Below are 13664 nucleotides of genomic sequence, written 5' to 3' on the forward strand. Positions count from 1 at the left end.
TGTGGGTTAAATAATTTGGAACTATTTCAGTATTATCCATGTCTTTGATTTTCTTTGTCCAAAACTTAGTATTTTGATTTATCCTTTACACATTTAAAAACTATTAAATGTTAAACCATACTACTCTCTCTTTCTCTCTCTTTCTCTCTCTTTTTAATTGTAGGGGCGAGAGGTTAATGATCTCAAAAGGAAATCTCCTTCAGATCTTTGGAAAGAAGACTTAGCAGCATTTGTTGAAGAATTGGATGTATGTGAAATCTCTATTAAATATATGTATTGCAGGCACTACTACTAGTGGTAGTGCATTGGCCTAGAATGTGTAAGGACTAAGTTCAGTCCCCAGCCCTACTAAATTAATAAATAACTTTTAAAATGAATAAATTATATTTAGAAAAATAATCTTTTTGAGATAGTAATGAAAATTTTTCTTTAATTATCTTAGAATTTTTCTTTAACTTTGTATTAGTGTATTTGTAATTTAAGTTTGAGCTAGCTTTACCTCTATGAAGTTATAAAGAAGAGTTCTTTCTAGTGTGGATGGATATAAATGCTACAGAGTTCATTAGAATAAATGAAATTCTAATGCTTTCTATTGGTTTAACTCTCTTACCTGATGTCTGGCTCTGCTAATTGATTTAATTTGGCATTTTTCTGAAAAGAGGTAAGGCAGTCCATGGATATAGTTGAATATGGATATTTTGACTTCTTTAGATTATAAGAAATTTCAGTCATTTTCTGTTAGTGGAGTTCTAATTTTAAAAGTAATAATAGAGAAATTATTTAAAATGTAAACCTTTTAAAAATTACCCTTTAAAAAACTAAAATTAATTTATTGGCAGCAGAGTAAATGTCTGAATTTGAGTACCAAAAGTAAGCAGCCACTATTATTGCATGATGCTAATTTTTTAGTTATTTTTCTGTTTCAGATTCTTAATTATATTATTATTATTATTATTATTCCAGTATTTAATTTTCATGCCCATGGCTTCTCTTACAGTTAGAATTTTAAAGTGTATCATATTACTTGCCTGATAGAATTTTTGATACTTTTTTGTGTTGTTGTTTTAGGTTCCTGATCTTTTAAGTACCGTAGTATACATTGACCTACTTAATTAATTAGATTTTTAAAAATAGAGGAATAGTTTCTTTCTGCTAGCTTATATGTTAAAAACCTAATTGTGTGTTGTGGGTATGCTCAGTGGCGCAGCACTTGGCCTAGCATGAGTGAGACCCTAGCTTCTATCATATTAAAGATAACTAAACATAAATTAAAAAATGACTGTTTCTGATTACTATTGCTGCAATTCTAACACTAGAATTTTGTTTGGGTCACTGAGTAGAAGAATGAGACATGCTCATTTTGTGCTTGCTCTGCTAGTAGAGATTCCAGAGCCGAAATGTCACCATTTGAGTCAGTTTCAGGGCCCTAAGTGTTGCTGTTTGCTACACTTTTGTCAGTTTATTATTTCATAATTAGCAATATTCAAACAAATGGCTCAGCAGTTAAAAGCACTTGCTGATCTCTTCCAGAGGATCCTATTTCATTCTTTTGACTTATGTCCACAGGCTCTCGTATACACTTACACAGACACATAAACATAAATAAAAATAAATCTTTAAATTCTAGAGAATTTTAATTTTTTGTAGATTTAATTGTTTTATGTAACTTGAGTGTTTTGTCCCAATGTGTGTATATATGCATGATTGCTTCCATGGAGTTCAAAAGACAGTACCAGATCCCCTGGGACTGGAGTTACAGGTGTTGATGAGCCACAAGCCACCTATGGGTGATGGGAATTGAACCTGGGTCCTCTGCAGGAGCAATGCTTGCTCTTAACCATTGTACCATCTCCCCAGCCCCAAGATACAGTACTTTTTTTGATAACTAAGAATATTTAGACTTAAATTTTATGACTGCGCGTTCTTTAAAGTCATGATACTTCTATTGTATGCTAATACTGGCTTGCATGTAGTTTTCAAATGAAAGAAGTTATCATTTCTATAAAACAAATAAGGATTTGGAGCCTAGAGAAGTGGAGGGATTTGTAGAGAGAGATGTTCTGTTGGCATGATTAAAAATAATTATTCATCTTTGCAATGCTTTTTTCATCATCATCCCTAAAATAGATATGATAGGACTTTATAAAGCCTGCCACATGGTCGGTGCCCTGCCAACTGTCAGTTACTTGTTAAGAATATATAACTAGTAAGTAAAAATATCAACATTGAATATCAATGTGTTTGATTTCAAAACATCGTACTTATAAACTTTTATTAAATAAACTGTATTTAAATGTCATTCATGACATGGCACTTTTCTTTGCATCTTTCCAAACTTGTTAGTTATTATAAAGAATGATTTTGTAGAATTTAGAATTTGTCACATTAATTGTGGTTATATATTCATTTATTTTGATAATAAACCCCATAAGCTCAATGTCTTGGGATTTCTTTCTTATTTTAAAATTGTGAATCATTATTATGCTTAAAGCAATTGAAAAGAATAACTTTATACTTTTTTAAAGATTTATTTATATTTTACTTTATTATGCATATAGATGTTTTTCTGCATACATGTCTGTGTGCCGCCTGTGTGACTAGTGCTGAAGAGGTCCTGAGAGGGGGTAGAATACCCTAAGTTGGTGTTCAGAGGGAAATGAACCACCATGTGGTGCTGAGAACTGAGCCCATGTTCTCTGTAAGAGCCACAGTTCTGTGTAACTGAGCTATCTGTCCAGCCCTTTATCATGCTTTTTACAGGACTGTCTGTGATGTGCCAGGTTTCTGATGACAGCAGGTCAGCAGTGGTCCCATCCCATATTCTATAAAGAACCACTAATCACTAAGTCACTAGTCACCATTGCCATATTATATTAAGAGTAGGAAGCTATATTAATGAATTGGGATTAAGACTCAGCTGTTCTGACTTAAAAGTTCTTTCTTCTCTTCCCATTATTTTCTCTCAGATCAGCCGAAAAGAAACCTTTGTTTCTTAATATGGGAATCATTTATTTCAGGTTCTTATGCAATAGTGATTTTTTTAAAAAAAGAGCTGTTTATGTTTAATCATATTTCAGAAAGTGGAAGCACAAGAACGAGAAGATATTCTGGCAGGAATGTCTGGGAAAGCAATAAAAGGTAAAGTTGGCAAACCTAAAGTAAAGAAACTTCAGCTGGAGGAGACGATGCCCTCACCTTACGGGAGAAGAATTGTTCCTGAAATTACTGCTATGAAGGCAGATGCCAGCAGAAAGTTGCTGAAGAAGAAGAAGGTATCATACATTCCTGTGTCTCATTGGTAGACTTTAAGCTTGTGCTTAATCATGTTTTATGATTTATAGTGTGTTTTGATGTGATAGGAAATCTTCCACGAGAGCAGTTGCGTTCAGGAAGAGCACCCTAATAGTGGAGGATCACGTGTATATTTAGAGCCACGTATTAGTTCAGCTTGTCGCCACCTTTCATCCCTTCTGTTTGATCTCAAACTCATGGGCTTAATTGATTTCTTGCCTCAGACTCCTGAGTTGATTGGAACTACAGGGCCCTAAATTCTGTTTTGAGAATGAGAAACATCCTGCTGAACATCTTTCTAAATTAAAGTCTTAGCAAAAACCAACCCAAAACTATACAAATTGTTAACTTTATAAATTTAAATTTTACATTATCACAACAAATTAAGAGAGTGTTAAGCAGAAAATCAACTTTATTTGGCTTTCGACGGAACATCACTTTCTGTGATCTCATTGTTTGATTTTTGTTAAACACTATTAAGCACATCTAGCATTATTGGCATTAATAGTTACTACAGAGAATTAAAAAAAAAATTTACCCTTGAGCAGGATGGGCCAGGATTAGCCAGATATAAAGGCTTCAGGGAAGGTTCAGAGCCAAGAAAGCAGAATGTGTGATGGTCTTTTAGAGTCTAAAGGTCTAGGCAGGCTTGTGTTATAGTCCAAGGAATATGTATGCATGTATATTCAACACATAACTGAGAATACAGGCTCGTTGTGATCAGTGAATAAGCCCAAATTGGAGTTACAGGTCAGAGAATTTTGTTAATATTAATTTTTTTTTGTGGAGAGCTAGTATTTGAAGCAGTTTGAAACACAGGAGCATTTTGACACTAGAGCAAGTATTCTCTTCTGTCTGATGACTGGGCTGTCCCGTATCTGGGCCTTCACCTCACTCAGCTGTAACCTTAGCTCAGTGGCCTTGGTCTTTTGATGTCAGGTTCATTTCTTATCATTTTTTCTCCTGCTTTAGGTAGTGTCAATAAACCCTTCCCTGCTTGCCCTGAGCTTTGCCCACTTAAAATAATAACTCTTAAATGTTTGTCTCTGATTTATAATATAATGCCCAAAGCCCCTCAAACTAAGCACGGCTGTCACTAGGCCTGTTATCCTGACTGGGGACCTACTTTGTTTCTCATCCAGCTGCTTTTACCATGTTCTGCCCACCTAGCAGCCCTAGAGGTTCTCTCAGCCCTTAGTAGGAAAGGCTCTTTTGGGATGTTGTCTCTGATCCTTCTTACACAGGATGGTGCAGGTTTCCTTCTGCTGCTGCTGTCCTTCCCTCTTGTTTTTGTTGACAGTGTACCTGCCTCCCAGTTCTCCTGCCCTTACCAGTAATTTCAGGCTAGATTCAGCCTTATAGCACCTCACAAAATACATCTGCTGTTACTCTCCTTCAGCAGTTTGAAATGTTTACCTAGTAGGTATAGGCACTGATAGTGGGGGTGGTTTTGTATGCTTATATGGTTTTTTTGTTTTTTGTTTGTTTTGTTTTTGTTTTGAGTACATAGCTTTTGGCTTCATAGTTACTTTGCTAACCAAGATCCTGGCTTATTCTTTTAAAATTTTTATAAGTGGCTAGTATCTCAGTGAATATATCAGAATTTTAGGCTTATAAGCAGTGTTATTTGAAACAAGAAAATGAAATAAAATTAAACATATCTCAAGTGGAATACATTAAAAAATCTTACCTAGTATGAAGAAACTTCTGAGTGAAACTGTGTCTCTAAAATATGCGTTGTAAATTTCCTTTTTATTTTTATTCATGTTTGGATTTGTTTTGACTTTTAACACATAGGGTGATCCTGATACTACAGTAGTGAAAGTAGAATTTGATGAAGAATTTAGTGGAACACCAGTAGAAGGTACAGGAGAAGAGACATTGACCCCTGCTCCTGTAAATAAAGGCCCCAAACCCAAAAGAGAGAAAAAGGAGCCTGGTAAGGCATTAGAATGCTTTTGTGCATGTTTGTGTGTAAGAGAGAAAAGAACTTTAGGGTATGTCTAAAGTCGACTGGCTTTTATTGATTTATTTCTTTTTAGTAGTTCAAGTAATACCTTTAGTTTTTATATATATTTCTATTTTATAATGAACTTTTCATAGAAAAGCTTCACTAGTAAGGTTGAATAAGTATTTATATGCAAATTACCATTGTCTTGCTTTTAGGTACCAGGGTTAGAAAAACACCTACATCAACTGGTAAACCTAATGCGAAGAAAGTGAAGAAACGGAATCCTTGGTCAGATGATGAGTCCAAATCAGAGAGTGACTTGGAAGAAGCAGAACCTGTGGTTATCCCAAGAGATTCTTTGCTTAGGAGAGCAGCTGGTATTATGATACATTTTATATTTATTTTATTGTATATGATCATTGACCTATACGTTTGGTTCAGTAGCATTAACACTGTTACTAAAGTATTAAATTGTTACTCCAAAGAAAGACAAAGTTAATTATGTTTTTTAAAAACAGATCTATTTTACATATAAAAATGTTTTACATACATGTATGTCTATGTAATATGTGTATGTCTGGTGCCTGCTGAGGTCAGAAAAGGGTGCCAGATCCTTTGGGTCTGGAGTTATGAATGGGTGTGAGCTGTCATTTGGGTGCTAGGAACCAACATGGGTTTTCCTCAAGAACAAGTATTCTTAATCATCAAGTAATCTCTCCAGCCCAAATCATGTTTTCTAAGCTTAGATAATGCTTCCTCTATGGCTTTGGGATATTTGTTAAAAATGAACAAACCTCAAACCAAAGAACATAAAGATTGTTTTGTCACAGTATTGGCAGCTGTGATAGCTCTGTTGTAAGTTCTCTGTGTAAATCTTTTATCATGAGAGGTCTCTTCCCTGTAACTGTTTGATTCTTTGTACTCAATTCTCTAAATATCATGCTATGGCTGGGCTGCAGCACCTTGTCTTCACTATTAAGAATATGATTTGATCTTTTTCAAATATTCATTAATTGCACTTACTCAAATAATTATAAAATCTGAGCCGGGCAGTGGTGGCACACACCTGTAATCCCAGCACTTTGGGAGGCAGAGGCAGGTGGATCTCTGAGTTTGAGGGCAGCCTGGTCTACAGAGCGAGTTCCAGGACAGCCAGCGCTATACAGAGAAACCCTGTCTCCAAAAAACCAAATCCAAAAAACCAAAAAAAAAAAAAAAAAAAAAAAAAAAAAAAAAATCTGATTAGTTTATTTTATGATTTCCTTACATTTTCTTAAGTTTTAACTTATTAAAATGAGTATTATGGCTTCTTAGTTGTTAACTCTGGCAAATATATTTTTAATTGCATACCAGGTTTTAAATTGATTCTTTTATCAAGTGGGTAAGCTTCTTTTCAATAGGTATAGGTATACATGATAAGGGTAAATAATTTATGTGGTTAGATTAAGGTACATGAAAATTAATTAGTTAAGACTAGTTAATGCTTCAAAAATATGTTTATGTTTTTCTACATATGAAAAGTAAAATATAAAATTGAGTGTCCAAGTAGTTTATAAATTCTCCTCTATAATGCATGCTAGAATTTAAAATAAAACTTACTTGCATCATGCCAGAATGTCTGATTCTTCTTTGTCACTGTTTCCTATCTTACTGGCATGTACCAGCATGCTCAGTGGATGGCCTGACTCAGTGTATGGGACTTGAATCCAGAGATTTTTGCATACTAGGCAGCATTTACCAACTGTGCTGATCCTTACATTGTTATTTCACACTGCAGCTAACCCTAAAGGGAAATAATGTTGTCACTTAGACAAGCTAAAAGAAAGTTTATCATTTTTAAAAGAATATAAATTTTGTTATTGGTAATTAAAGAAATCTTATAAGTACAGAGGTCACACAGCACAAGGCCATATGATGCAGGTCACACCAATCATGTCTATGTGTTCTCGAATAATATTTAAATATAATGAGAAACATCCTAATGAAGCAGTCCCATCAGCTTATGTTGTTCTAATAAACACAGTAAGTACTAGTATTGTAGCCTCCTGGAAAGTGTTAAGAGAGACCATAGGTTTTTATTCTCAAAAAAGTCATCTTTTTCTTAATGTACTTAAAAAATATATTAGGTGGTAAATCTTGGATTTTGAGTTTCACATTCTTTTCATGGTTTTGAGCGAGTCCCTCCCTGTGTCACCCAGGGTGGCATCAAGCTCCTTGGCACATGGATTCTCCCTTAGTCTGTTAATTATTTGGAACTGTAGCAACATGTTCCTTTACATTCATTTCTGTTTTTTCTCTTAGCTGAAAGACCTAAGTACACTTTTGATTTCTCAGAAGAGGAGGATGATGATGCTGATGATGATGATGACAATAATGATTTAGAAGAACTGAAAGTTAAAGCATCTCCCATAACAAATGATGGGGAAGATGAATTTGTTCCTTCAGATAGCTTAGATAAAGATGAGTATGCCTTTTCTCCAGGCAAATCCAAAGCTACTCCAGAGTAAGTAAAGCAACAATCATTATCCAGTAAGCTCATGAGCACCAAGAAATGATCAGTAGTAGCTAAAGGTTTCTTCATGAAATAATCAGTTTGTTAAGACTGCAGCTCTTCCCAGCTGTTGCTGTGGCCTCAGTGAAAGACTGGCAAGCTTTTTCATTAAGGGCCTGAAAATAACTATTTTATGTGTCCATGCCATATGGCTTTGTAACAGCTCTTTATAACTGCCCTTGCAGCAAGAAAGTAACCACAAACAACATGTAAATAAATGAGTGTAACTTGCCCAGTAAAATGTTTACAAAAATGTCATCCACAAGGAGTGTATTTGGACAGCTCCTGGCTTGGAAAATGTTTCCAGATCTTTAGGATTAGGAAACTTGTTTTTCCAGTAGGTTTGTGCTTGGTTACTTTTATTACTTTTGATGAATGCCAGCATTAACATGGAGAATGTGAGATTTCTGAATTAAGTAGTTTTTTTAAAAGACATTATAACTCAATATAACCAGCCTTGACTAGCTTCTAAAGTCACTACCCCACTGTGGTCTGTGGCCAGTCATGGTCTGGCCACCTGCTGGGATCAGGAGTCCACCTCCTTTCTCTGGGGCTTTGCTTATAATGTTTGAGTTAGTGTCACTTTGAATAATTTCAAACCATTGCCTGGTTTCCATTCTTATATTAAATCAGTATTTTTTTTTATCATATATCTGTGTTCATGTATTTACTTACATAAGTTTGTGAGGAGATGGGCAGGAAATGGGTGTTGCCCTGTCTTTAATAAAGAAAACAAAGGAGATAGAACTAAAGTTTTGATAATTATAATCCTACAGTGTATATTGTATTGGATATTTTAATTATACCTCTTTGTGCTATTTTTTTCTAATAGAAAATCTTCACATGACAAAAAAAGTCAAGATTTTGGAAATCTTTTTTCATTTCCTTCATATTCTCAGAAGTCAGAGGATGGTATGTTCTGTTACTCTTCTCATTAGTTAATTAGTACATTATTGCTGCGCTTGATAGAGAGAAAACTTGAAAATCATCATGTCAGAATTTAACACAGAGTTTTCCATTAGGGAACAACTTTACACTGTGCCCAGTATGGTGCAACTTACTTACTGACTGGGTAGAACAGGTATCATGGCAGCATGCAGACAGATGCTCGCTCAGGAGGGGCAGTGTTGACATATGAGATTTAATAATGAGAAAAATATGAAAATAATTGGAAGATTGAAATTTTATTTTCATGGTGATGTTAATCTATTTTCTGCTATAAAAGTACTGGTATAGATGCAGATTCATCTTACCAGACTCTTAGAGCTGAGAAAATACAACTTTTATTGGAACAAATATAATATAATTAGGGTATATTTTTTAGTACATATAGTGTGTGTGTGTGTGTGTGTGTGTGTGTGTATGTATGTGCGCACGTGCAGTTTTTAGGATCACTTAGTTGATTTGCTGTCTTTATTCTATGTTGTATGGTGTGTATAAGGGTGTGCACATGTGTGTGTGAGGCCCAAGGCTGATGATGTCAGGTGTCATCGTCAATGTTCTCCACTTTATATATTGACACAGGGTCTCTTCTTGACTTTGAAGTTTTCCATTTCAGCTAACATAGCTGGTCAGTTTTTTGGGTAGGAGAAATTTCTTTTCTCTTCCTCCTGTGGTCTGGAATCTCAGGCAGGACACTATGCCTCCTTTGCATTGTTGTGGGTTTTGCTTGCAGAACAAAGGCATTAATGACTAAGTCAATTCCTAAACTCTTGTTTTGGATTTTTAAATATATACATGCAGACACACCTAGACTTGGTACATTTTCTATAAATTTGGATAGACATTCATTGGTGACACAATTTGTCAAAACTGTCATGTAAAATTATTAAGTGTAAGAGGCCATTTTAAAGTTTCTTGCTATGGTTTGAGCGAGGAGAGAGTTATTGGTAAATTAAATGAATTTGTGGACAGAAATAAGCTAAAGCTGTGCATGGGGGCGCATGCCTGGCTTGGCACTTGGGAGGCTAAGGCAGGGGCATTGTAAAGTTTGAAGCCAGTCTGGGCTACATTGCAAGACTCTGTCTCCTCCCCCAACCCTCAAAAGTAAATTAAAGGTAAGCTTGCCTTTAAAATTTGTCCTCAGTGATTGTTGATTTAAAAATAGGTGTGCTTACTGCTTGTTTAGATTGGGCATTAGTACTGATTTTCTTGAATTGACTAATAGTGTTTGTATAAATACCAAAATTATCACAGCTGACCTTCTCATCTGAAAACAAATCACTAGTTCTGCTGGACATGCCAGTTATCTTAAATAATTATCTTTTGATACTATTAATTTTCGCTGCCATGTACATTTGTATATTGTTTCACAACAGTTAACATTTTTGAGGTATAACATTGGTATATTTTCTATTTTCAGCTGTTTGTGTATTGTGGATTATATGGTCAAAATAGAAACAAGATCAATTTATTAGCTAAAGAGAAGTCATCAAAGAATCAGTTTACTAAGAGGTCTTTATAGAGTCTCTTTACTAAAAAAAAGCTTTGAAATTTTTAGATTCAGCTAAATTTGACAGTAATGAAGAAGATACTGCTTCTGTTTTTGCACCATCATTTGGTCTGAAGCAAACAGATAAAGTTCCAAGTAAAACAGCCGCTGCAAAAAAGGGTGCGTACATTATACTGTTGTGTTATTGCATGAACTGTGTAGCGACGATTGATGTGAAAGGGAGTCTAATATAATTTTAAACTATTTGCATGAGTACTTCACTATGAAACTTAAGAAGTTCTAAAATATCTATTAGACCATATTTTAAAAATATAGGTCCCCAGACCCCCTACTTTGAATTGTCTGTTTTAAAGTCTGTATATGAGGTAAAACATGCTAAGATTGCAGTTTAGCAGGGTGGTGGTGGCACACTTCTTTAATCTCAGCATTGGGGAAGCAGAGGCAGAGGCAGGCCTCTGTGAGTTTGACGACAGCCTGGTCTAGAGTGTGAGTTCAGTATAGCCAGGGCTAAACAGAGAACTCCTGTCTAGAACATCCCACCCCGCAAAAGAAAAAGAATTGAATTTAAAAGTTGTCCACCCTAAGAGCTCTTGGCAGTTGGTGACTTCATAGGGAGGGGTGTCATTCTTTGAAGGTATCCCCACTGGTAGCTTTCCTGTGCTCACAGGGACATTAATTGGACTTAGTGGGTTATAAAAAATGAGGTTGGAGGAGGGGCATGTAGAGAGGAATGAGAGAGAAGCTGGAGAAGATAAATAGGGTGGATATTAGCATGTCTTATTATATAAATAGATGGAATGATCAAGATTAAATAGTTGTATCAAAAGATTGTTTTCCTATAAAACTCCTTTGGTAGATTGGGTAGGGAATACTTGTCTATCTTGATTCAATATTATGTTAGTTCCTATAGATAGCATATTCTTTTTCCTTGTGAGTTAAAGCTTTCCCCTGCTCACCATAGCTTTAAATTGTTAACGGAATGCTGAGTTGCTTTGTTAATATTATACAGTTGCAAATTATGTACCTTATTCTTTTTAAAGTTCAGTGCTTTACATTTAAAAATAATACTTACTTTAAAAATATACATCTAGGTGAGATATTAAGCCATATGAACTGCTCCCTAAAAGCAAGGAATTCTATAGTATACACCATTAGAGACACGTGTATTGAATGTAGCAGAATTGATAATCATGAGATTCCATTCTGTCTAAATACACTAAAACTGTGGAGACACAGGAGTGCAGAGGAATGTCTAGGCAGCAGTGGAGGGGCCACCCCTAGCAGGTTCCCTCATGTCTTCAAGACATGAGCCTGTGTCTACATTTCTTATTTTCTCTTTCTTTTTTTATCCAACATATTGTTTTTATCTATTGTTAGGGAATTTCACATACTGCACCCCTATGGCACTCACTTCCCAGTCAGTCCCCCTGCGCCTACATTTCTTTACCTGAGGACTTTGACTCTGCAGTCAAGGACTATTAACCTTTCCCATTCACATAGCAGCAGTGACTGAGGAAAGCAGGTACAGAAGTAGCTCAGTGCCATCGTCTCTCAGGTCTGAGTCTGGGTTGTTGTACTGGCTCTCCACAGTTCTCTGAGGGCATTAATTAAGCTTCAAGACTGTGGACTGGCTTGAAAACTTATCCCTTGACTGGCTGTTTGCTCTTCATTGTCTAAACTCTAGACTTTCTCTTATCACCTACTAAGCAAATATTTATGCTTGAATCCATGCCCTGGGGGCAGTCTGGTTCTGAATTCAAACTAAGATTCTATAATTTCCTTTTAACACATCATTTTTGGGGCTGGAGAGATGGGTTAGTGGTTAAGAGCACTTGTTATTCTTTCAGAGGACCTAGGTTCAGTTCCCAGCATCCCTCTTAGGTGACTTTCACTGTTTATTCTAGTTCCTAGGATCTGATGTACTCTTCTGGTCAGTATTTTGCAGCAAAAGTCAGCCTATATTATTTAGATAACTGACCTGTTTGGTGGGCGGTGTTGAAAGTGCCATATTACTTCTGCAAGCTTGAAAGTGCTACCAGAGAAAACTGGTTTCTATTTCCCCATTGTGATGAACCACTGGGAGCTGCCTTTGGGATCCCTGTAGTATTTAATCAGGAGGACTCAGGAGTAAAAGCCATCTCTGGCTCCGTCTTCACATCCAGCCCCTTCTGCTGCTCACCAGCGAGGCATGCACTGTGTTTCATCTCAGCTCGGGGCTCTGTTCGGCTTTGCAGCGCATTAGCAACACTCTAGTCTCTAACAGGAACCATTACTACTCATTGCAATCTGTCTAATACATTTACTTTCCAGTCTCATTTTTATTGTACAAGTACAAAGTGATTATACTATTTATATGAACCATAAATACAAGGTTTCTTTTTAAAACATAGAATAATAAAGCGGGAATTGTATCTACTGATCTAGGATTTTCATGTTTCTTTCCACATAAAAATGCCAAATCTTGATTTTAACTACTGGAGGGAAATGAGTAGCTTTGTACTTGTTCTATTTGAGGGCCAGAGAACCAATAAAATACTTCCCTCCTCTAAATTACCTTTATAAACTAAAACTTAGTGTGTGCTTGTACATGGGTTATATAATTAGTGTGTCAAAGATAACATTTTGTCATGAAATATATTTAAAGGATGCTGTTTAATTTCCTTTAATATTCCTTGCTTAAAATACCTTAATTGAATTATCTGAAAATTAAAGTATGCCAAATTGAATAATACTTGTTTTATCATCTATGGGATGATATTTACCTTTATACTGGCACCAAGCAGAGTGAAACCATTTCTTGGTTTAATGGCTTTTCAGTTTCTTATCAATAATAATAATAATAATAATAATTAATAATAATAATAATTAATTCACTGTTACAGAATTCACACCAGCTTGGTTTGTTGGTAAGTACATTGCACTGACCAACTAAAAGGATATTTGCTTAATAGGTAAACCACCTTCAGATACAGCCCCTAAAGCCAAGAGAGCCCCTAAACAGAAGAAGGTAGTAGAAACTATAAACTCTGACTCAGATTCTGAATTTGGCATTCCAAAGAAGTCTACAACACCAAAAGGTAAGGACTGGCTTTTTATAATTCTTAAACACAAGCTATAAGGAAAATATTTCTTTCTTCAATTTTATTGAGTTTAGTAACAGGGTACCTACTTTATTTTAAAGTGGCTCACATACACATAGTATTGTACTGCATTTGAGTGAAGGGTAGAACAGTTTAGTACAGTTAGTTGTAAGTTAAAACATTAACCTCATTAAATAAATATACTAAAAATGAGAGGAAAAGATGCCTCAGTGAACTTCCTTGGGTCTGTCTGACCTCTGTCTCTCCTTTGCTGTGTGTGGTTTATTGAGAAAAGCTTAAAAAAAAGCAATCAAAGAACCTATGGAGGTCAATATGTAG

General features: G+C 35.4%; 1 protein-coding gene across 1 annotated transcript in view; it reads left to right on the forward strand.

The window, feature by feature from the left end:
• The window catches only part of Top2b (DNA topoisomerase II beta), a 65533-nt gene that overhangs the window by 50008 nt on the left and 1861 nt on the right, over positions 1-13664 (forward strand). The window contains exons 27-34 of the mRNA XM_052190372.1: positions 164-247; positions 3078-3272; positions 5089-5230; positions 5458-5619; positions 7544-7745; positions 8626-8705; positions 10294-10404; positions 13197-13322. Coding sequence (XP_052046332.1) covers positions 164-247; positions 3078-3272; positions 5089-5230; positions 5458-5619; positions 7544-7745; positions 8626-8705; positions 10294-10404; positions 13197-13322 — 1102 coding nt within the window. The remainder of the gene's footprint in view (positions 1-163; positions 248-3077; positions 3273-5088; positions 5231-5457; positions 5620-7543; positions 7746-8625; positions 8706-10293; positions 10405-13196; positions 13323-13664) is intronic.

This window comes from Apodemus sylvaticus, chromosome 8 (assembly GCF_947179515.1).
Source record: "Apodemus sylvaticus chromosome 8, mApoSyl1.1, whole genome shotgun sequence".
Taxonomy (NCBI): domain Eukaryota; kingdom Metazoa; phylum Chordata; class Mammalia; order Rodentia; family Muridae; genus Apodemus; species Apodemus sylvaticus.